Source organism: Chlamydotis macqueenii, chromosome 1 (genome assembly GCF_036417535.1).
Source record: "Chlamydotis macqueenii isolate bChlMac1 chromosome 1, bChlMac1.mat, whole genome shotgun sequence".
Lineage (NCBI taxonomy): Eukaryota > Metazoa > Chordata > Aves > Otidiformes > Otididae > Chlamydotis > Chlamydotis macqueenii.
In genome coordinates this window covers 52,108,843-52,134,704 of record NC_141556.1, presented here as the reverse complement: position 1 = coordinate 52,134,704, position 25,862 = coordinate 52,108,843, and the positions used below count along the sequence as shown (strand labels likewise).

Genomic DNA, 25,862 nt, shown 5'->3' with positions numbered 1-25,862 from the left:
CAATTGAAAAATATGTCCTTATTCCTAAAAAAAGGCAACACTGACAAAATGAATTGCCTCTTTCACATTGCAGATGCCTTAAACATGCAATTTTTGTATTTGTTTCTGCAGATGTTCTAGTGTGTAATCACTCCCTCCACCCCTCTATAAACACAGCTAATAAACTTTTCCTTCCAGCTTGACCTTCACCATTATTTTTGTTATTGGGTCCAAACGAACATAAACTGGACTGGCATAAGAATTGTACTCACCTATTCATGAACTTGTATCGGCGGTGCAGGTAATAGATTTTTCTCCTGGAAGAACAGCAAAAATGAAGCCAGTCGAGAAGAAAACCCATCGTCAGTTACAGTATGAACTAGCAAGGAAGGAAAGGAGATTGAAGACAGAAGCCTGTAAGAGGTGGAGAAAGAGACTAAAAGAGAGATTAACACAACTGTCTCAGGAAGCCACACAGACTCTGGTGGCATTTGAATTGCAAGGTCATAATTTTCCCATTGTCTTCTCCTTTTCTGCTATTTGTCATGTATGAAAGACAGGGACCCGAAGATGTTTCTATTTCAAAGAAGTCCATAAACTATTGCAGGATTTCTATAGGGCTGATACAAATACAGACAAATTATCTCACATCCACTAGTGAATTATTAAAGTGTATTTGGTGAAACCCAAGGGAGAATCCCTTAGAAAAGTCAGGAAAGTGGTATCATGCTGCAATATGCCATAGCACACGCAGTACCAAGTGGGACCAGTGCTTGTTGTTGGGGTAACATCCTTTGAAACAGAATATTGGCTACACAAGCAAATGAGTATGTGCTCAGCATCCCCCGCAAAGTATGCAGCCACTCCCTCTGCCCCTCACACAAGCACAGCTGATTTCTGTTGTCAGTGCAATAAGCTGTGTGGGAGTGTGCATGGGGAACAAGTGAGCAGACAAGGGTGCACAAGCAGACACATGCTGACCACGCTCTCAGCCTGCTTCCTGACCAGCCCTAACCATCCTGTGTAGATCTGGAACAGTGAGTCCACCTCCTGTCCCTCTCTGCTGCTGGCAGGTCTTCTTGTCCTCATACGTGCCTATAACACCACGGCTGTCAGGATTTGACCCATCACCTTCAGCAGAGAGATGACATCTTCATGAGAGTTAAGAAAATCTGAAGCCTTTTAGGTGTGGGTTTGGGAATGATATTCCTTACGGAAGATTTAGGTGCCTGCCTGAACTCGCTTCCTCCTCCAGAGGTTGACTTTGTCATCCGCTGAAGATCATTTCTAAATCAAGGTGGTTTCTGTGTATTCTGAGAGTTTCCATTGTGCAGCGCTGAACTGTACCAATTCTGGAAAATGAAGGGCTCATACCACATATATTCTGAATATTCGTGTATATTAAATGTACCATAGGAATGCTGTTAGTGCCTTGGAAGCAAGCATAGTTGGGAGCTTTCTAAAATAAGTCAGCACTGATGATTTATAAACTATAGAAAAAAAACCTGGTTAGTATTCTAGGATTTATAAACTATAGAAAAAAAACCCTAGTTAGTATTCCAGGTTAATTTTCAGAACTTAGAATTTAAATAATGCATAATATTTTGACATTATTTTTGTTATCAATGTCCATATTGTGCTGGTGAAGTGAAATTTCTGAAACAATTTCATGTTGGCCAGCCTCCTTTGCACAACTCCTCTACAAGGTAGGAGGCGTGCTATACTTAGCAGCAGTAGAGAAGGGTCAAAACTAAGTGTTTCTGAAGATGCCATCCCCTTCTTGATTTTGTTTCAAATATCCAGAGGTATCCACTGTTTTGGCATCCCTACTTTGAAATAGCAAGGATTTCATTCACTGATGTGTGGACCTCGGACAACTCCAACCTAAAATATTGGGAGCTGTAAGCAGCAGCCCTTAAAATAAGAGGTTACACAAGGGCACCTGGAAACAGTCAATCTAGACTAGTGAACATTTTGTAAAATGCTGGTCTGTGTTTTTAAATGGTAAAGAGTACTGTTGCTCCTAAAACAAAATTTAAGAGCCTGCCCAGCAGACATAGTAAATCGCCATGATTTCCTCTTAACAATACTGTAATAATTCTCTCTCTGTTGATGTGGAAAGAATGAAGCCGTGGTCCTGAAACAGGACAAGAAACCTTTAGTATTTTTGATGCTTCCTATACAATCTGTATGGCAGCTACTTTGCTATCTGCTGAGAGATACATTTCGAAAAAGGAACTTCAGATCAGGAAAGAACAAGCTGCTCACAATGACTAAGATCTGACTTTCTGGTGTATTTCTTCATCATGAGACCTTATCCTTCAACTGGGGCAGGTTCATCTCAAGGAATGCCACAGAAGTCAAAGGAGGGACACTTTGGCCCAGTCCATTGTTTCTATGGCTAGAGCACTTTTTAAAAATAATATGAATATCTTGCAATGACTTGTGATCACTTTTACATTTTTCTCTTTAGCACAAAAACACAAGAAAGAACAGCTGAAGATTTGCTGTGAAAATGAAAACCAAAATACATGCAGAATAAGCCTTTTGTCCTTAATTCATATTCATTTTTCCTAGCAAGTTCTGTACTACTACAGCTTATCTCAAACCAGAGGTATGAGAGGTAAGAAGAAAACAGAAGAAATCCTACAAAGGACACCAACTCACTAGTTGCATATTCTGGGTCTGATCCTTTTCTCGCTCAGGGATAATTCCACTAAAATCAATGGAGTTATGCATCTATAAACCCTGCTAATTGAAAGAAGAATCAAGACCTCTTAGTTAATGGGTTTTGGTCAGTTCCAGTGGAAGTCTTTATGCTATTTTAGCAGTTCTGATAACCAGCAGAATAAAATTGATATTTTATATAGAAAATTTCATAGCCCAACATGCAAATAATATTAAATAAATGGTAAAAGTAATCTGAATGACAATGTGGAATGAATTTGGTTATCAGCAGCATTTAATGGAAGTTCTTACAGAAAAGAAGTATTTATAGCCTGAATTGTTTTCCTATTAGATGAGATACTTATTTATAATCTGTATTTCCATAATTACACACTATACAAGCAATTTTCAGGTGCTGAACATACCAGATACGTCCAACAGACATGCACCTTCTGTGCTGCCTTACGTACCTGGATCTTCTTGACCTCCCATTGATTTCAATGAAATGTCCATTTAAAAAACAGCAGCGCACAAGTATGCAGGGGGCTCCAGCACTGAAGGGGTTAAAGGGCCTAAGGATAGAATACCCCATGAAAACAGCTGCACTGCTACAGCTCACCTTAATTTCAAACCAGTATTGTACTGAAATTGCAGGCATTAAGAAGAAACAGCAATGAATATTGTATCTAAAGTACTCCATTTATATTTTCTAAAGATGTGTGGTATCTTATGGAAGAGCTTTTCCATGTGCATTTTGGTGTTATTATTACATTAGCTTTACAGTATAGTGTCACTTTGGAGGTTGAGACAAAATACAACTGCACCTACCTGAAAGGCATTCTTACATTCATTAGTTCCGCATATTTGCCAAGGACCTCCCAAGGGGCATGCAACTTCACAAAGATGATGTCACTGTTTGTTAGAGATGACTGCAAAAGAAAAAAAACAAACAAACCAACAAACAGCCACCAGGGCTTACTTTTTCAAGTAAAAAAGAAAGAAACCATGTTCAGTGGTCAATATCTATTTTTCTGGTTTTGTGTCAAGGGTCATGACTACGCCAGCAAGATCTCTTCTCAGTGCTACAATCTTCTTTTCTATGGGTCCCGTGTAGTGTAAAGAGAACTTTATGTAGGGTATGTGTACCAGAACAGCTGTTACCTAACAGAAGAAGAATAGAGAATATGCAGTAAAAAGAAGGGGAGAAATTTAGCTCTGTTTGCACTCAGGAGGAGAAATAGTGCTTTACAAAAAAAGCTACAGCGTGGTCGGCTGAAGCCAAGCTGAGAATACAGGCAGCCACATGTTAATATTGGAAGATGAGTTGTTCAAATTCTAATGAAAAATCAATGAAATTCTCATAAAATTGCATACAATACAGCTTTAGACAACTGAATGGATCACATTAACAGGGGCAATTACTACCAGCTGAGTTCAAGGAATACTAAAGAAATGGGTAAAAGTGTAGAGTGTGAGAAAAGGAAGGTGAGAAAACCAGGCAAGAAAGGCTTCAGGGATGATATAGACATTGTACTATATTCAATGTTTCTCTCATTAACTCTTGGTTAACACAACTTTTACTGGGAGTTCTTAAATCTAGTATTGCTTATCTGGAAGCTACAGTGACTATATGGGTATGAGGCTGACATTTATACTTTTGACCCCTGTTTGACTCTTCCTTCCATATCCTGATAGATGCTGAAATTACTGAAACTGCTACAGCATGTTCATGTCCTTAGAGTAGCTAGAATGTTATTACTAGTTTTTGAAGTGATAGGAATGAAAGCTCCAACAGTTAAGATATATATATACTATTTTCTTTAGCAGAGAGAAAAATAAAGGAAAAAAAAAAAAAACAAACAACCCAGTCATTACAGAGTTAACATTTTTTTTTAAACAAATATAATCTTGAAATTCTCAAAAATGGACACAGAGAAATACTTGTAGCCAAAGTACTATTGGACAGCAAGAAAAAATGGATTTAGCTCATAATGAAACAAGTAACTTTCTGATATTAAAAATTGCAGAAAAAAATCTTGCTATTCTTTTGCTGATGACTTTCCAAAAAATATTTCAACGTGAAATGACACAACAGCAATGAAATGCCCCCAAGAGACCTGCTTCAGAGACAATGAATTCGGTTGTACTCTTTCTATTGACTTTTATGGATTCTAAATCAGGCCTCTAATGATGTTTTTGTTTATAGGTACATTTCACAAGTTATCTTTTATTTTCCCATGAGACCTTCGCAAGTAGATACCACAAAACCAAGACTAAGTTCTGCTACTCTGAAAATTTCCTGCAAACTGCTCTCTCAAAGATGAGTCAGCAGTGGACTGGTAATTTTGTCATAAACAGCTCAGATTAAAAAAAAAAAAACAACAAAAAAAAACCAACAAAACCCACCAAAACTCAAAAGAACCGTCTCATAAGCCCAATATACAGAAGAAAACCATGGTCCTGACACACCAATAAAATCTGAGAAACTGAGAAAATTTATTAAAACCAGCTTGTAAATTTAGTGATGGCTGTTAAACAGGAAGTTTACAGGCATTTTCCAGCACATTGTTGTTTAAGCTATACTAGATATGGCAGCCACAGTAACATGACTTGTGGAGATGCTCTTTCACAAGTGAACATTATCTTCATTTAAATTTGATTTTTTATGTTACATGGTTTCACACACAAATACAAAAAACTTTCACATAGTTATCACAATATAGATGTTTAAAGAGTATTTTTTACTCAGTATCTTGTAATGTTACTTTAACAACTTTGTCAACAGAAGATCTAACCAAAATACATCTGGGAGGTTCCATTATTTTCAGAAGAAAGGGATAATAATGCTATGTTATTAATATGGAAGTCCATTTGTCTAGAGTTTTCTCATGTCAAATGTTCATAAAGGAAAGCACTAAGAAAGCCTGAGAAAAACAAGATTGGACAGAGAAGAACAAATCCAGCTGGAGGAGTAATTGAATGAAATGTCACATTTGCTTAATCTAAGGAGAAAATAACTAATCAAAACACCCAAAAGAAAAATATCAGGAGCACCACCTTAGTGAATGGAATCTCCTAAACTCTCTTTGTTAGATTAGTATTTACACAAACTATCTTTCAGCTTCTAAATGTTTCATTGAGAACAGAGGAGCATTCTTCTGTTGTAATTTACTTCCAAGGCTTGTCTAACTAAATAGTTTGGAGAAGTAAATGCAATTTCACATTATGGGAACATGCAAAGAAAAATCAATGTAACGTTGGTCCCCTTGGAAATTTAAATAAGACAACTGTTGACATGAGCAATCTCATAGAAAGTGATGCCTAGATAATGAAGAAAGAAAATCAGAGGAATCAAGGGGAGAGACAATGTGATAAAACACTTTGCAAGCACAAAAATGGAATAAGTGTTTGGAATTGACCTGCGGCACCAGTGCCTATAGTGTTACCATCATATGACAATTGTCAGGCCACCAACATTCAAATAAATTGGTTGTTTCAAACTGATTTATTGAGGAGGAATATCCATAGCAAACTGGATTTTATTCTGGTCAGTAGTAACATTCTTGCTGGTCTTCACAGCAGTGCAAATCCAGTGTGACAAAAGACTTAGCAGAATCAGAGAATCTATGTTGGAAGGGACCTCTAGGTGTCATCCAAGCTAACACTCTAGCTAATGCAGGGCCAATTCAGATGAGGCTGCTCAGGGACTTGTTCTATTGAGTCCTGAATATCTCCACAGTCTCTGGGCAACGCACTTACTGAAATTGGCTGGAGAAAAGAATATTTCCTATGGAAAAACTGTACTCTTCTCCAGAGAAATGTTGGTTGAAAACTACAAGTTTTTAGTCATGAAAATTCATGAAAATTCAAGATGTTCAGTGCAAGGACGGCATTCTTTATAAAACAAACTTGTTTCTTAGAATAACTTTTGAAAATTCTTATTCTGATTGAGAAGCACTAGCAAGGTGTATCTAATTGAATCCTGCTCTTCAAAACAGATTTGTATGGTAGAGTTCAGATCACCAGTTCTGGGTTAGAGATAGTCAATGTACAATGAGTTTCAGAATTCAGTGCTACTATTTTTCACAGGCTGCAATTTTTACCTTTTCCTTCTTTCCACTCCCCAACCCCCTTCTACAGCTGGAAATCATATTCCATTATTCCTGAAAATATTAGATCAGTATTTGATAATCACATGTTTCTGTAGTCCATATCTCTGTATCAGAGATATTCACTAATTCCCAAACTTTCCGGCTTCACTGACAAATCACCTTAGTACCTTATCTTTGCTGCCAATCCTAGAACACAGGCAGTATCATAGGCCCACATATTATATAGACTTGCCCTTCTGGCAAGACTACCTTTCTCTTTTACCATTAAGTTTATACAGACATTGTATTTCCCAAAGAAAACAAATCAAACACAAACATGTTTAAAAAGAAAGCTCCATATTCTTCTCCAGTATCACTGTATAAGGAGTGGAAGAGACTAAAGTAGGGGCCATTTATGTAACTCCAAAAGCATAAACACATGCTTTGGTGAGTTGCAGTCATCAGCTAGGCCAAGGAAAACTTGTAAAGGGCACATTCTTATTCTCCTTCTGAAAGTGGGCACAGAGTGCTGTTAAATGCTGTTTAATTTAAGTCCTGGCAACTAAACTCACATGTACTCCTGCAGGCATTCTAACTCCTTTTGATGGCAGGATTTAAATATATATATTCACTGTTGACCTGACTCTGCTCGTTCTGAAGTTATCATTGTCAGTCTGAATGGAAGCAAAGTTATGCTGACATTGAATGACTCTTGAGAAGCCCACATTTTGCTGTATTTGCAGGCTCTCTTCCCGGATCAAGGCTGGAGATCAGTATCTTTTGTCAAATACTCTCTTGAACATTCTCCTCCAACAAAGGCTTTTTTTGGGGGGGTTTATTATCAATAATAATGTCAAGTCATTTTAAGACAAAAAAAACCTGTTGGACTCACCTTAGTACCAGCATTTATTGAGTCTGAGAAAATAGATTCACAGCATATAACCTTGGAGAAGGATAAAACTACAGTGTCTCCAACTGAATGGTGTAATTGTTTATTTGCCTTGAGGCTACTAGGCAGGCAACCGCAAAAACCCAATGCTCTCATTTATAGATGCATATCAATAGGGAAAATAAATCAGGATTTACCATTAAGATCTTTTTCCCTGTCATCATTTAAGAGAAAAATACTCAAACTGGGGCTCTCCTCACCTTTTAAAGCCTTCCTTATAAAAGTAAAAGGAGATAAAGATGACTTTGAAAGAAATCCAGCAACTAGAATTAAACCTTGCCTACTTTAGCAAGACCTTGTAAGGAAAGTTAAAAAGCCAGAATGGGAACAGTTCTTTAATTTTTGACAAACAACATTTTTTTCTGTTAAGACCATAATGCAGGAAAAGATAGAAAAGGAGAGAAAATCAACATCCTTCCTCTAGTAACAATTCTCTCTTTAATCAAGCTCCATATGATGTCTGAGTGCAGCATAGTAAATAGTGACTGCTACAGGTTCCACTGTTTTTGAGAATTACTCTGTTATGTTAACAGCACAGATTGATTTGCCATGTGGAGTGAATTAAGTGGAAAAACAAAACCCAGCAAATTTTAGTTGATTAAACCATTCTTCCTCTGCAAAACCAAAGTAAATGTAAATTCACAAGGGTAATTCCATAGAACTGGAAAAGCAGCAGTAATAGGCTGCCAATACTTTTCAAAAGTGCAGACATTACCACTGGGTAATTACTTAGATATTGCCAATATGTGTCCAGTTTCAGGGAAAATATTACGTACTCACAAGCATTAACCTCCATGTTGATGGATCAGAGGAATCTAATAAATAATTGTGCCAATATCTTTCACATATATACTTTCAATCAAAGTACAGGTTTAGTGAAAATGGGAAATATACTGCTTACATTTCAGTTAGGATTTTAAGAAGCTTTTGACTTAAAAGAAACTGTAGGGCAAAAACAACAAGGATAAAAATAAGAGTGAAAAAAGAAAGCCCTAACTAATAAACAGGAAGCTGTTGATAAAACAATTTTGATATAAGAGGACACATACATAGAAAATACAGAATAACTTGATATAAGGAGACAGAGTCACATGATTACAATTTAAAATTATTTTCATATGAAATCTCATGACAAAATTTGATGATGGGGTAAAGCTTTATTTTTACTTTGCGAAACACTTCCAGAGGTTCAGCTCAAGTGGAGTTAGTCATGTAGGCAGCTGGCTGCCTATTGCTAGCATTTAGGCAATGTGTCATCTAATCCAACTCAGAGCAGGTGTCACTGTTACAGTGCTTAATTTCTGGCAGTGGTTGATAGGATCTCAATGCTGGAACAGAACAGAATTAGTAACAAGGGAAATATTTGCAAATGTCCTTTCATGTAGACAAAAAAGTGTGAGTGGGAGGGCAACTTAAAGAACAGAATAGGTTACTTGAGTAGAAGTAAAACGCAAATACTATCTTGTTGCTCAAGTTTACTGTGCAACAATGAGCTTGAACTCACTATCTGTAATAGAGAGATACAAATTCCTTTGAGATAAGAAACAATATGAGAAAGGATCTCTCTAATTCTAACTAGTGCCATCTGAAACCATAGGATGGATCTCACAGTAAGGTAATATAGATGTAGTAAATCTACCATGGAAACAATGTCCTTGGACGTGGACTCCACTTCCTAGACAAAGGGATTAGAAATACCTGCAGCATGACCATCTTAATGGAAGAGGTTGAACTGACTGTGAGGCAATGATAAAACATTTATTGATAATCCCATTAACAAATACTGCATGAGTGTAGGTTTGGCTCATCTGGGTAAGATTTCTGTGACAAAATACCTAATCATATGGATTTCATCTGACAAACAGATAGAATGCATCTTTCCATTCCTCTGGACTGGAAAATTACTATAAACATGTGAAATTAATTATTTGCAGATTTTAAAATGCAGATAGCTAAAACCTCTGAGCAGAATAATGCATTTTTACTTATGAACACATTATTTGACATCAAATCTCTTTACATGAAGCATCAGTTATACGCTGCACTTTTAGATTTAAAATGTTAATATTTTATACAGTGACAGCTGAGACCATCAAATCTTTTGGACTATACTGTAGGCCAAAAACTGGCTCTTATCTACAATATTTTACTTTTGGCACCACAGGCCGTTAAAAATACGTCATACAATTGAACTACATTTTAGCAGGCAGCTTCCTTTGTAATTTATCCCAAGTGCAAGATATAAAACTAATATTTTTCTAGTACAGATTTATGTCTCATTAATCATTTTTGAAGTAGAAAATACTTACATTTAATGAATTGTCTATTAAATATTAATGTTTGCTTTTAGAGGCTTACTGGAGAAACATTGCATTGGCAAAGAAAAAGGCAATTTGTTTTTTGTCCAACAGTTAATTTCACAAACTTAATAATCAAACACACCAAACGTGCAGGCAGGCTTATTATAGCTTTCGCATACAGATAACCTAGAGGAACTGAACAAGCTGCTTATTGTAGCATCATAGAATAATAGAGGTTGTAAGGGACATCCAGAGGTTATCTAGTAAAAACTCCTGCTTAAAGCAGGCACAACTGGAGTGATTTGTGGGGTCTTGAATATTTCTGTGGGTGGAGACCTTGCAACCTTTCTGGGCACCACTGCATCTCTGGACAGAAGGACCATCATTGACCTCCCATGTCAATGCAGAAGTGTTTGCAGAAGCTCAGGTTTTGAGCACCTGCCTACGCTCCACCCAGATGAAGTTATTTGGTTGTTCAGCTCCCTCTTCAGTCTTGTTTCTCAGCTCATATGATCAAAGAAGACAGGAAATACTTACATGACTATAAATCTAGACTCCAAAGTCTTTTCGGTGTCAACACTTTCCAGGCTGCAATGAACTGTCCTGGGGCTTTCTGTTACAGTGTGTACACCTCTGTATTTGACAATATAATGCAAAATTCTTTCTAAGGAGAGACTTTAGCGAACTCAACAAGACCATGGATGCGGAAGAGCCTACTCCAAATGATACTATCCGGAGAGAGGCTTTAGTTCAAGCCCACATGGCACAATGAAGCCCCAAGTTCTTCAAGTCAGCTACATATCCATGTGAGGAATTACAGGCAGAGATGTTAGCCTTGGCTGTAGAGGCCAGGGGGGTTAGTGTACATATGTGTTACCATAGTGCCTCTGCTCTGCAGGAAATGGAAAGTCTGACAGCACCTTCTCAGACTTAATGCAGGTCCCCATTTTCCAGAAAAGGAAAGGCAACAAAGAAAATACAAGGTCTAGTTAAATGAAGGGTAAAGATGCAAGTGAAGAACATAAATCACTCACAACTCTACAAGTTACAGTTCCCCATAAACTCTGATAGTCCAAGCATCTCAAATGCCTGTTCCCTTGACTCACATCTCACTTTTCTGTGCTTTATTTATCTTACTGCTAGGAGTATTAGAATCGGAAAGAGTTTGAGGAGCTGTCTTCTGCTTATCTTTAATAGTTTATATATATGGTGTGTTCCATATATCTGACCGAGTTCCCCTTGCTGGACATGGGCAGGCTGCTCTATTTGTATCAAAACACTGGCACTATCATGGCTCTAAGCCATGAGCAGTTGCTTGAGGGTTTACTCTCAAGGAGCAGACATCACAGGTGTGATTCAGGACAACTATGTTTAGATGTCTGCAATGGAGAGGAACAGGCACCTTCAGGGTTACAATGCATTTGTTCTGTTTTCTACAGATTGAGAAGAACTGCTACCTAGAAGGGCTTGTTCCTCCCCAGCCAGATATCTACATTGCAAACAGCTACAGTCAATAAGATGGTTGTTTTCCCTCTTGGGGCTCTGCAGTACAGCCACTTTATTTTCCCTGGACTCCTGCTACCTTCCTCACCACCTGCCTCAATTTCTGTAGTAGTGTAGACACATTGCTTCCTTCAAATGCACCTTCACGGGTGGCTCTAGTTCACCACTTAGCTGTCTGGGATACATCACAGTGACAACAAGTGATTCAGAACATTTTACAAGGCCTTGGCTACCATCCATTTCCCCATCCCACCTTATCCATTCTGCCCACAGAAACACGAAGGGAAATACAGATCTGTAAATAACAAAGCCTCCCACTAGTGTCCTCCTCACTTTAAAAGGCTACTTGATTTTGGTCAGTACTTTCTGTATTTTATTACTTGAATTTGCTCCTGTGAATTTCTGAAGCTAATGATAAAATCCATGAACTTGCACAAAACTGTTGACCTGGGTTGTTCTACATGCTACAGCTTCCATCCACTCAGGACATGTGTTTAATCCAATCCTTTCTCAGAAAGCCACAGTTTCCAATAGCAATAGCACTCACAGTATGAACTCAAGAACTCTGGAGATGAAGGGCCAGGCTGTAGTCTGCACTGAAATACAGAGACAGAAGAAAAAAGCCACGGCCATCCTGACCTAGCACTGATGACAGTCCTGCTTCAGGAAGATGACCTTCAGACGTGCCTTCCCACCAGCACTCACATGATGGCAGGAAGCCTGAATTTCTCCAGGTCCCTCATAAATTGAGGTCACAGATCAGATTATTAACTTATAAGGCACAGAAGTCTAGGTATGGAAAGACAAGTTTCTGAGTGGAGAAGAAGATATAAAGAGCAGTACAGTAAAACTCTGAGTTACTGGAATTACTGGAGGTTAGGCTAGCCCATAAGAAAACCGAGTGTAACACCTGCCTTTAATTTAAGATAAATATAAAAAGTAGCTGGGCTCCTTTATGGAATAGAAAGATTAAAAAATAAAATTTAAAAGGCAAACAAAATGAATAAGTGTATCCACCCAAAAAAAGGCACATGAAAGTCCTGAGCAACATAGTCTGGATCTCATAGCTGAGCAGAAGGTTGGACTACAGACCTCCTGTGGTCTTTTCCAACCCAAATTATCCTATAACTCTATAAAAAGGTAGGGAAAGACCAGTCCTTTGGACTAGGCAAGAGTACTTTCCGATTTGCTAACAAACTTAACAGATGGTGATTTCATTACCTACCTAGTAAATGTGCATACATTGGAAGGAGAAAAAATTCTAAAGAAATGGACCTGGTGAAGAAAATTATTCTAAGAAACATCTTTATAGAGAGACCTTTTTGGCTTTGAGCCGGTTGACAAGTGCTCAGTATTATGAGTAAAGTATCTTTCATGTGATTCTTTCAGTCTCCACTGAAAATTTATATGTTCCTTTTTAACAAACTAGTTTGCAACAAAGGAAAAAAAAAAATCTTCCTTTTGTTTTTCACTCCCTAGTCAAAATAACATGATGGGTTCTGAATTGGAGCATGCTTGGTGTTACTTGGTGAAGGGGTTTTCAGACCTAATATGCACACTCAAGAATAACTCCAGAGGTGCTAAATCCTCTCCAGACTATCAAATTGAAGTCTATATCCAAAATTATCTTATATGCCTGCATTATAAACAAGTCAGAAAAAGTGATGCATGTAAACATGTCTGAACAGCTTTCTCCTAAAAGTGGATAACTTCTTTATAGTTTCTATTTCAAAGAAATGAAAAAATACATTACAGAACTTTATTGATGTTCAGTAATTGAGTAAATCAGATTTGCACAATTAGGAGAATCATGAGAATGTTATAAGTATCTGATTTAAATGGCCATTTTAAAGGGAAAGACCTGAATAAAAGAGGTTTTAGTAAATTAATTAAAAAGACTTTATGCCATTTTCCTCACAAAACAAAGAAGAAAAGAGAAGAATGTTAAAGGTGGAGAAAAATATATTAATTGGAATTTAGCAACTACCAGTCAAGTAAATAAACTTGCTAATACACTTCTTTCAACAAACAATTTCTGCTTCTGAAACTAAGCCATTTAAACAAAAAATGTCAAAAGAATACGCTAAAATTAGATGGATGGGTTGTAACAGCTTATTATGGGAGATAATTTTCCAACCAATTTAATTTTAAAACCTATCTAATACCTAAATTCAAATCCTTAAATGTATACATAAGGAAACTGAGTAAACTCAATGTTAGATACATTATTACAGACACAGAAAGATATAGGAAAACTATATACTGCTACTTCTTATGTATAGAAGTATGTGAATGTGAAAATCCTTGAATATTCTATCATTATTACTAGCCTACTATGGCAGATTTTCAGAACATGACATTTATAAATTGACCTGAAAGGAGAAGATTAAATAAACACATTGGAAATTAAGAGGAAATGTCTCCAAATCTACCAGTGATTAAAAATAAAATGAATTTTGCATAATGCAAGAGAAAATATAGAGTAATGGTTTCCAGATTTATGTGTCTCCATTTTGTTCTTCTCCTACCTACACTTTCACTGTGGAGGTTTTTTTCTTTATGGGAAGTTTTGAATTTTAAAAAGATATAAGAGATGGTTGTTAAAAAAAATAAGCACAAAGTTCTAATATTAATGCTTGACAGCGGAGACTTCAGAAAGTGGAGTCAATCTCATTTGTTATAAAGGAAAAGATCTATGTGAGTCTATTGACAGAAACAAAAAGCTGTATATAAGAATAGTAGTAAGTACTGTACCATGAAGACCGCCAAGAAGAAAGAAAAAGGTCTTTATACTGTTTTTCTTAAAGGGCAGTTTGAGAGATTCTTTTAAAAGCTTTCATATAAAAATATGAAAGATACTTGTGCACAGAAAAGAGTTTTGTAAACCAGATAAAACTTAAAACAGGGGGACAAGATTAATTGGCTGACAGAAGTTTCTTATTAAACTTCATTTACAACATCACTTCATTACCACTCAAACATCAAGAAACAAATACATAAATATGCAGTGGATAATGCTGTGTTTAACTGGGGCCCAGAGAGCCATAAATAAAGTCTGAGCACTGAGGTAATTTGACTAGCTCTATTTGTGAGGCTCTTACCACAATTAAAATACAGTTAATCCAAGGCACACAGTGCCAATGCTCTGCTCACTCCATGACTGAATTAACCTGGTATAACAAAGAAAGTAATCAGATGATGAGAGGGCCTAGAGACCTTTTGCCAAGAGCAGCTGTCCTTTCCAGATTCATGCTTCCCTCCTGGGACTTCTTCCAGGGAGGGCAGTCCCACATCACTTCATACTGCAGGGGAAGGTACAACTGTCCCCTAGACCAAGAAGGTACTGCAGCCATTGGAAATCGTTACTCCTTGTTCAGAAACGTAATGCTGTAAATACAATGCCATCTTTTCAAAACAAGTTCAACATCAAAATCATCAACAAAAAAATGAGAACATAAAACACACTGCTGGCGTTCCTATATACTCCATCTTCCTGTTTCCTACAGACACCTCTAGATTTCTGCTCATTAAGCCAGTACTATCAGGAAATGTTGCAGCAGACCAGTCATGTCATCTTTGGGCAATGAAAACTCTCACTGTGCATTAAATGATGGTAGCCTTGTGCATTACACTTGTTCCTGATTCCACTGGCAGGCAAACATCATCTCAAAAATAATTGCAGTTTAAGACCCATTATTGTAAAGGGAAAGGTGACTTTTGACATGTAGAGGACATCTCATATCTAACCTTAATTGTTGTGTTTTTTTTTTTAATCTATCATCTGTCTGGTTTTTTTTCCATGAGCCTGGTGTCCTTCAAAAAGTTTTTGACATTCTGATTTGTGAAGACTGATGACAGGAAACTCTCCGACAAAAAAAAAAAATGCTACTGAGCGTTCCTGAAGGAAAAGAAGTATCTCGGGGCCCTTTTTATCCCTTTTCAGTTATCTACATATTGCCTATGTTACCTTCATACTCCATGAAAAAGCCATCTTTTTTTTCAAATGTAGATCAATTTTTCAGCAAGTTTCTTAGTCTAATAGCTTTACAAAGTCTGTTAAATGCTGAGATTTGTCAACTTGGAAACATATTCATTTCTGGGCTCACTCAGACAATGAAGGAGGTTACTTTTAAAAACTGCACACTGAAATTTTAGTTCAGACTCTATTCATCCAGACTTCCATGTACCTCCTCAAATTACTCTTCTAAATTGCCACTGTATTGTACAGTGGACATAGTATCTGAAATCTAAAACATTTTCCCTCAGAAGCTTAGGCAGCTAGAAATTCCTCCACTGTTCAGTGACAACATTTTTTGGTACAGAGCATTCTCTGGAAAAAAAAGGATATTGTTCTGTTCATACTGATACATTTTTTTTTTCTGTAAAACATTGCTGAAAAGAGACTCCAGTTGCTATTTGCATTAGATAGTGAACTAACAGTAAATCTTTGGAAGACCAGTGTGTTTTTAACTTCCTCTAGTTGAATTTGGATGAAACCAACAGCCCAATGTTTTAAATTAAATAGCTGGAAGCACTTTCACTTATAATACATGTGGTGGGCTTGCATTCCAGTCTGGTTTCCTTTTAGCAGGCATAGTTTATGGCACTTTGATGTCTCTATCCATGATTTGTGGATGCAATCAGACACAGTGCTTAAACATTAAAGAACAAACTGCACCTGCTAACAATGGGTTATTATGCTGTTTGTGAAACCACAGCTTCTACAGGCCGCATAATTTGTACTGTAAGTCCATTACCTGTATATACAGAATAATAGGATCAGAAAAGCGAGAGACTGAAACAACTTACTGGAGTGCATGAAGGCTACTGAATGCTTGATGTTAGTTACAGTAATAGGATAACGTTGAACTACGTCTGTGGTGCGTTGACCTTGGCTGGACACCAGGTGCTCACCAAAGCCACTCTATCACTCTCCCTCCTCAGCTGAACAGGGGAGAAAAAAAATATAACAAAAGGCTCATGGGTCAAGATAAGGACAGGGAGATCACTCATCAATTACCACCACAGGCAAAACAGACTCGCCTTGGGGAAATTAATTTAATTTATTACCAATCAAATCAGAATAGGGTGATGAGAAATAAAACCAAATCTTAAAAAGACCTTCCTCTCACACCTTGCCTCTTCCTGGGCTCAACTTCACTCCTGATTTACTCTGCCTCCTCCTCCTGAGTGGTGCAGGGGGATGGAGGATGGGCGTTGCGGTCAGTTCATCACATGTTGTCTCTGCCACTCCTTCCTCCTTAGTCTTTTCCCCTGCTCCAGTGTGGGGTCACTCCCACGGGAGACAGTCCTCCACTAATTGCTGGAGGAGCAACATGGGCTTCCCATGGGCTGCAGTTCTTCATGAACTACTCCAGCATGGGTCCTTTTCATGGGGTGTAGACCTTCGGGAACAGACTGCTCCAGCACAGGTCCCCCAGGTCCACAGGTCCTGTCAGCAAACCTTCTCCAGCATGGACTCTCCATGTGGTCACCACCTCCTTTGGGCATATCCACCTGCTCCAGCATGGGGTTCTCCACAGGCTGCAGGTGGATATCTGCTCCACTGTGGACCTCCATGGGCTGCAGGGAGACAGCTTGCCTCACCATGGTCTTCATCACAGGCTGCAGGGAAATCTCTGCGCTGACACTGGAACACCTCCTCTCCCTCCTTCTTCACTGAACTTGGTGTCTGTGGGACAGTTTATTTCACATATTCTCACTCCTCTCTCTGGCTGCTGTTCCCCAGCAGTTTTTCTCCCCCTTTCTTAAATATGTTATCACAGAAATGCTACCACAATCACTGGTTGGCCAGCGGTGGGACTGTCTTGGAGCTGGTTGGCAATTGGCTTTATCGGACCTGGGGGAAGCTTCTAGCAGCTTCTCACAGAAGCTACCCCTGTAGCCCTCCTACCTCCAAAACCTTGCCATGCAAACCAACATCTGATCTTCTCCAAAGACCAAGAAGGCCTAGTTTTGTCCAAATGCCAGTTTGTCTTAAAAAGAAACCTGTTAGCCATAGGTGACATCCTCCACGTGGCCTGACCTAACATGCCTGCGCACTATGACCATCACACACACAGTTGTGCTGGCGCTTCCTAGCACATAGTACATGCACATAGATATCTTTCGCTCTGTAAAAAAATACTCAGAGGACAGCAGATGCAATTTTGGTGGTGGAAGCTTTCCCTAGCCTCCCTTTTCTCTAGTGGACAGGGATTTTTTTTGTATGTACAGAGTAAGCTCAACAAGACAGGGAAAGGATATGAGGACCAAAGGAAAAATAGCAGCCAGGAAAAAATTCCCCAGCTTACCTGGAGCCTGCTCCTAGCCGCCACACAAAATTCCTGGCAAGATGCAAATAGTTATCGGGGCATAGGCTGAGCACTCTATTATAAACTGTATGCTTGGTTGATTAATTTAACATCTATAGCAGCAATAAATTACAAACAAGTTATTATTCTTTCACTAACTAAACTGAAGTCATAACTGAAAAAGAAGCTTAGAGTCAGCTCCAAAGGCACTGAGATTTTATTGTGCGCTCTTTCTCAGAGAACCAAATTACATAAGCTAAGTTTATAAAACGCCTTTCCTCACTCAGATCTGCAAATGCCACTTGGGGTATGGAAGTCAGCTTAATTCTTTTCTGCCCGTGAATCACAATCAGCAATAACGTTTATGTAACAGAAGTCTCATGAACAATTGCAGTGATGACGCACAAACCAGAAAAAAAGCAGATCAGTCTCACATAACTGTTTAGTTCTGCAGTACTAACAACAACAACAATGAAACGTAGTAGACGTCATTTTTGCCAGAAAGAAAGATAATAATATTTGACTATGCTCAGGAGCAATAGCTGTTGATTATAATATCTCTGACATCATCACTTTCTGAGCACAACTATATTTAAAGTTTCAGTCTTTGAAGTTCTTTTTTTTTTTTTCATACTCATTCTTTATTTCTAACTTTTACCTCACTTTGACATGACCATAAGTCTATTTTGGTTTTACACTCAGGGATGAGCCAAAAGTCACAGAGACACTATATTGTGTGCTCTTTCTGTCATCTGTAATTTCTCTCAACATACATCATCTTAAACCAGGTTCCAAGTAGCTGCTAAATATGTCTCTTACTGAGTACATGTTCCTAGCCTCTGAAGTCCTGTCCCATCAGAGCAAAGTTACAGCCACATTAAGAGAAACTACTTTGTAGAACTACTACTACCTCGCCATGAACCTATCTACATCTGCTTGCAAACTTGAAAAGTCATGAAATAATAGCGTCCTCTAATTATATTGCATCAACTACTGAAAAAGATATCTAAACATAACTTTCAGACTCAGATTATACCTGCTAGTAGATATTTTTCACACACACACAAAAAAAAGAGTAAAGCTTATACTATGCTTTTCTTCCTTGTCTTTTTGGGTTTTCTCCAGAGAACACCTATTGTATATTTCTACTGCCTATTGTATACGCCAGCTGCATATTGGTTGCCAAATGTTGCCCCAAAAATGTCAGCTGCTGCTTGAAGCAGGGAGTGAATGCAATTAGAGATGCCCTGGTGACAGCTTGACACTTACGGTGGCAATGTTTAAATTTTTAATCAGGCATGTAACACAAAAACCACACAGTTTAGACTGTTCCTGAAAACTCAACCAGTACACTATACTAACGTCTTGTTTCATCCAGGAGATGCAAAGATCAATGTGTGGACAGAAGCCCAAATGGATTAATTGCTTTTTTGTAAAATATCTGAAACTAGTTATTGAAACACAGACCTGCTTGTTAAGGCAGTAAGGAATGCTATTGCATTAAAGCAGTTCATTGCTATTGCTTTTATACTGAAACATTAGTATACATAAATATGCAAAATAGATAAAATAAAGAGCCTGAATTCTATTTCACTACTTAAATAAAAAATTCCCCTTTACTACATTTCTCTCTGTCAATTTCTACTGGCATACCAAATGCATTTTCAAGTAAACTATATCAAATCAATTTACAAGTTATAAATTAAAAACTTTGGACACAATCATTAAGCAAAATGTATGAAGTACATTTAGTAGTAGAACTACTCTATAAAAATTAGTTTAGTGCAGTCATGAGAAGCGAAAAAAAAAACCCCAAAACATAAAAAGTTCAAACTAAATGTAGTCTAGTCCTAGGGCTACTTGACCAGGTCCTACCCAACATCAGATTCATTTTGGATACTCAGTATTTACTTAAGTCTAAGATGAACTTCTTTTACAAATAGTAAATCCAAGGGTGGTCTGTGTTTGTTCATCCAGCATAGATTTCTTTGAACTACCTTATAGAATCATAGAATAGCTTGGATTGGGAGGGACCTTAAAGGTCATCTAGTCCAACCCCCTGCAAGGATCAGGAATATCTTTGACTGGATCATGTTGCTCAGAGCCCTGTCCAACCTGGCGCTGAATGTTTCCAGGGATGGGGCACCAACCACCTCTCTGGGCAACCTGTGCCAATGTCTCACCTCCCTCATTGTAAAATTTTTTTTCCTAATGTCTAATCTGAATCTACCTCCCTCTAATTTAAAACCATTACCCCTTATCCTATCACAACAGGCCCTGCTAAATAGTTTCTCCCCATCTTTCTCATAAGCCCTCTTTAAGTGTTGAAAGGCCACAATAAGGTCTCCCCAGAGCCTTCTCTTCTCCAGGCTGAACTGCTCCAACTCTCTCAGCCTGTCCTCATAGGAGAGGTGCTCCACCCTCTGATCATCTTCACCTTTTCCTCTATCCTGTATTTGCATTGAATTACACTCCAGCTTAAACAGGCTGCAGGTGAACAAGGTATGTATATTAGCTGCTCCATGGTGGCTACCTCTGTGCAAGCTCTATTAGTGTAGTATAATCTAAAGTACCTTAATGAAAGCTGTCTATAATAGTGTATCCATGTACCAGTGCACCGTAGTTACCATTTACAGCAACTTAGTTCTATCTGGCCATTTAGAATAGAGATTAAAATACATTCATAGAATCACAGAATAATAAAATCATTCAGGTTGGAAAAGACTTTTAAGATAATTGAGTCCATAAACCTAACACTGCCAAGTCAACCTCTAAACCGTGTCCCTAAGTACCACGTCTACGCATCTTCTGAACACCTCCGGGGACGGTGACTCAACCACTTCCCTGGCCAGCCTGTTCCAGTGCTCCATAAGCCTTCCAGCAATGAAAGCTTTCCTAAGATCCCAGCTAAACCTCCCCTGGCCCAACTTGAGGCCATTTCCTATGCTGCTATCACATCTCTCTTGGGCAAAGAGAGCGATGCCCACCTCGCCACCACCTCTTGCAGTGAGGGGCCCAAAACTAAACCCAGTGTTCAAGGTGTGGCCTCCCAAGTGCCGAGTCCAAAGGGACAATCACTTCCCTAGCCCCGCTGCCCACACTATTTCTCATACAAGCCAGGATGCTGTTGGCTACCTTGGCCGCCTGGGTACATTGCTGGCTCATATTCAGCCAGCTGTCGAAGCTGCAGGAATAATATGGGATAGGGGAACTTAGCTGGATTTTAGCCAAGAGCATGAATTTATAATTCTTTATTCTTGTGAACCATGGGCCCAATGAAATTCTGACTCTTCATTCTGTCTTGAAAAGATAGGTTTTCCAGAAAAACGCTGAGTTGTTATTGTCACAGAGGGATAAATACTAAATGTTTGGAATGACAGACACTATCTGTATTTTCTCTTTAGATAAAAGTGGTCGTAAGTTGTGGGTTTTTTGTTTGTTTGTTTGTTTTGTTTTGTTTTTCCTGAGAGTTAATGGGCTGATCTTAGTGTCATGTTTATTTTGGCTTTGGATAAATATGAAACATTACCCTCAGAATGTGGACAGTAGTATCCTGTCTCCTGTTAACCATTTCCCAGTGAACTCTGGCAGGTATGAGTCTCATGTAATACTGAGAGAAGGTATCAATTCCTGCAAACTGGCATTGCTATTGGTACCTCATCTCTGATAAGAACTTGCTCTATTTGGAGACTGCCCTCTCCATTTTACACAATACGTAACTCTATTTCAAAGAGTGTTAAAAAATTAAAACAGTAAGCTCATCAAGAATGCCACAGTCAGGATATCATAGTTATTTGTTTCACTACTAAGACATTGTAAAAAAAGATAAATCAATATAGGACATTTTATACCTGGCTGAGAAGAAAATACAGTCTCTTTTCCTAGAGTGACCTATATTTTCAATTAACTTACCTAGAGATGCTATGCATATGATCACATCCAATGTATGTGATCTGTGTTAGACTGGGACAACACAGTCATCCTATCCAGACTCAATATACACTGAAAAGTAGGGAGAAGGGAAAAATATTTGTTGTTCTACTCAATTAGCATTCACTCTTAGAGCTCTGTTTTCCATACCTTCAGTAATTCAGTGATCTGTTCCTTGGTCTGAGACTCCCTCGTTGTTTACTACCTGATATACAGAGCACCAAACCTGGCAGAACTTCCATGGGAGAGTGGTGTGGTATAGCTGAAGAATGTGAGTGTGAATTCATTGGGGAGTACCTGCAAAATGTTATCACCTTTTTCTAGAGTCAAAACCATACACCTGTTCAGATCTTCTCAGCTACATGATCTTGACATTGTGCCTGAAGTTATCGCAACATTTATGAATTCATTTCAGATTCATGTTCTCATTTCATGCTGTTAAGTAAATATCTTGCTCCCTGCACCCAGCATTTCCTGGGTATTTTGCTGGGCTACACTTGTCAGCAAGTCGCTGCAGATTCTCTCACTGCAGTGTCACTGAGGAATAGGGTCTTGAAGCTACAGTGTGAACAGCTCTTTAAGTTTTTCCTCTCTTCCACTAATTTCACATTAAAAAGATAGGACTAACATGATCAAATGTCAATATTTGAACACCCAGGAGTCAAAAGAGAATGAACCAACAATCACACAAAATTCATGGAACATAAAAATTTTCTTTCAGTCCAGTGGTTACAGCCTGTTGCTTCTGTATAAGTTCTGTGGCCAAAGCCACAGGCAATTCTCTCATTTTATCCAGGAGCAAACTTGTCCCAGTGGAAGCAATATATTATATATGAATGATTAGAAAACAGAATTGCTGTTAAAATCTTCCAGAAGTGAAACCCAGAATGATGAATAGTCTCACCAAAAGGAGAAGTAGAAATAATGAGAAATAATCGAGGCATTAACTGATCACAACACTTAGTTTAAATCTAAGTTTTATGCAGCACAGTTGTTACTCTGTGGGGATGGGGAGGGAGTGTATCAAGAATGTACCTTTTTCCTTCAGAATTATAATTCAATTTGGAAACAAAAATGATCATAAAATATATATGTTAGAGTTTAATTTTAGGTCAGAGTCATATGTTAAAAAAGATTGCTGCCCTAGATTTTAAAAACATTAGCCTAAATCATGTAGCATAACCTCATTTTTATCATTCTGAGTTTAGAAAATGTACAATTACTGATGCTGGCAAGAAGTCACACCAAGGCCAAATGAGATTAATAAGAAATAAAACTGGATGTCAGCAGCATAATAGAAACTGAAATGAATAATCAAATAGGCAGAACATCCATCCACCCTAGGCAGCAAAGTCCAAGCAAATGTGCTTTAATACCACAAGAAATCTCTATAGTAAGCACTTAAATCACCCATTTGAAAAAGTTTTCTATGCAGCATATTGCAATAAGTTTTGTAATACTTAAAATATAAAGTGATTTGCTGCTGACCTTAGCACAGTAATAAATCTGCAAAAATAACAAAGTAGGAAAAGATTGGTTCAAAACCATTGGGCAGATGTATCAATAGGGAGGATTTATTCCACATTCATTTTCTACACTACCCAAACTTAAGAGACTTTTTTAGTATCTCTCCTGGTGAAAGCAGGGCAGAGTTCTAGGATGTGAAGCTGAACAGCTGCAGTCGTGTTCCTGGATGTTGGGTTATAACTCCCACAGACAGTGGTATGTTTACAGGAGACGTATAATAAATGAACAATGGTTGCCATTGGAAACATCTGTCAACCACCGCAGCACTAAAGATCACAACATCCCAGGCTATCTGAAGGAATAGTTTGTGGTAACTGGTTGATGTAACCAGTGAGATGCTCTTACACACTTATATCCTCCAGAACCCACATTTATTCAAAAACACTTACAGAGAGGAAACATTTTCATTATCCTGGAGAGAAACAGCTTCCATTTTTAACTCCCTAGTGTACTCCAAAGAAGTATGCCTTTCAGATTGTTCTGGTTTTGTTAGTGAGGGGGGGCCTAAGGTGGTAGCTTCTGTAGGAAACTGCTAGAAGTTGCTCCCCTTTGTTTAGTGGACTCGGCCGGGCCTAGGGCGGACCCACTGCTGGCCAAGGCCGAGCCAATTGGTAGCAGAATGTCCCGTGATAACGCCTCTGCGATAACGTATTTAAGTAGGGGGAAACAGAAAAAAAAGGGAGAGGAGATGTGAAGCAGCTGAGTGGGGGGCAGAGAGGGGGAGGCGCGAGCCTCGTGGGCCTTGCAGGCCTCAACCTCTGGCCTCCCACTGGGCAGCCGACTGGGCCCAACTCAGCCCAGCCTGGCTGCAAGAAGTGGAGAGGAGATGAGAAGTGAACAAGATGTAAAAACGATCCTGAGAGGCGTCTGCCAGCCTGTTGTGAGGAACGGCTGCAGACGCCAAGGTCAGTTCAGAAGGAGGGGGAGGAGTAACGCGGCTCCTGGCCAAGATTCCTCTGCAACTCATGGTGAAGACCATGGTGGAGCGGATTGTCCCCCTGCAGCCCATGGAGGTCCACGGAGGAGCAGAGATCCACCTGCAGCCCGTGGAGGACCCCATGCCGGAGCAGGTGGAGGCCTGAAGGAGGCTGTGGCCCGTGGAGGGCCCGCTGGGACAGCTGTTCTAGAGGGACTGCACCCTGTGGAAGAGATGACCCACGCCAGAACAGTTTCAGGAAGGACTGTGGCCCATGGGAGGGACCCCACACTGGAGCACAGGAGAAATGTGAGGAGTTCTTCCCCCGACGATGATACAGCGGCATAAAACAACGCGTGATGAACTGACCGCGACCCCCATTCCCTTTTCCCCCCACCGTGCCACTTGGGAGGGGAGGTAGTAGAGATAATGTTAAGCCCGGGAAGAGGGAGGGGTGGGGGGAGGTTATCTTGTTCCCTGTCCCATTCTCCTGCTAGTTTTAGAATTAAATGAGTGTTTTTCCCCAAGTCGAGTCTGTTTTGCCCGTAACGGTAACTTTAAGGATTTCTCCCCGTCCTTATCTCAAACCTCGAGCCGTTTTCCTTATATCATCTCCTCCTATTCTCTCAGAGAGTGGGGGGAGCAAGAGAGAGACTGCGTAGTCTGGTCCCGATCGGGGCTGAACTACGACACAGATACACAGCAAAATATCTACACATCTACCAGGAATTCAGTGAAAGAAAGGGAGATAATGTACAGCACCTACATAATTGACCAAAGCCTGTAACCTGAAAATTCCTCTACCATTTCCATTAGTGGCAGCATGACAATATGTATTAGCACGAGTTTGAGTCAATCAAGCACAAGTACAGTTAAATATTCAGTCTATCTGTTCTGGACAGAAGTGAGACTTCATCCCTGTTTAAGCACACTTAGGAAAGTTTAAGGAAGAACATAGCCTAGGCAAAAAAGAGACAGTCTTTTAAAGCCTTGCTCCTGCTACCTATCACATTTTCAGACATGTGTCCTGTTGTCAGGGATGCGTTTTGGATTTTTTATGTGAAGAATGTTGATAAACACACTGATGATATGAGTTGTTGCTAATGAGACCAAGGACACTGTTCGGCTTTACAGGCCTTGCTAATGTGTAGATGCAAGAAGCTGGGAGAGATAAGGCCAGAAGAATTGACCAAAACTGGCCAAAGAGAGTATTCCAATGCCATAAATGTCATGCTCAGTATATAAGTGGGGGTTGGCTGTTGTGAGGTGTAGTCTCTTCTCTCTCTCCCCTTCCCACTCCTTTGCTTTCTGCTCGGTTTCATTTCCATGATCACTGCTTGGGACAGGCTGTGATAACCAATATCAGTCATTGGGACAATGGGTGGTGAGAAATCATTGATTGTTCTTTTTGCATATTTTAGTACCCTTATATTCTGTTATTATTGTAATTTTCCTTTGCTATTCTAGTAAACTGTCTTCATCTCAACCCATCCATCTCAACCCTTCTTCCCATTTATCTTCCCCATTCCCACTGAGAGGGAAAGCTAGAAACTGTGTGATGACTAGGGCTAAACCACAGCAATGCTATACATTCATTTTTACACTCTTCTCCATAAAAAATTTACTGTTTTAAGACATTGTGCTGGAAATAACATTGATATATGTGATTCACAGGTACTGCCCAAT

General features: G+C 39.0%; 1 protein-coding gene across 1 annotated transcript in view; it reads right to left on the bottom strand.

Annotated features, from left to right (window-relative positions):
• The window catches only part of ANO4 (anoctamin 4), a 124,613-nt gene that overhangs the window by 67,966 nt on the left and 30,785 nt on the right, over positions 1 to 25,862 (bottom strand). The window contains exons 5-7 of the mRNA XM_086740075.1: positions 3,475 to 3,575; positions 3,117 to 3,218; positions 252 to 296 (exon numbers count right to left, since the gene is read on the bottom strand). Coding sequence (XP_086596201.1) covers positions 252 to 296; positions 3,117 to 3,218; positions 3,475 to 3,575 — 248 coding nt within the window. The remainder of the gene's footprint in view (positions 1 to 251; positions 297 to 3,116; positions 3,219 to 3,474; positions 3,576 to 25,862) is intronic.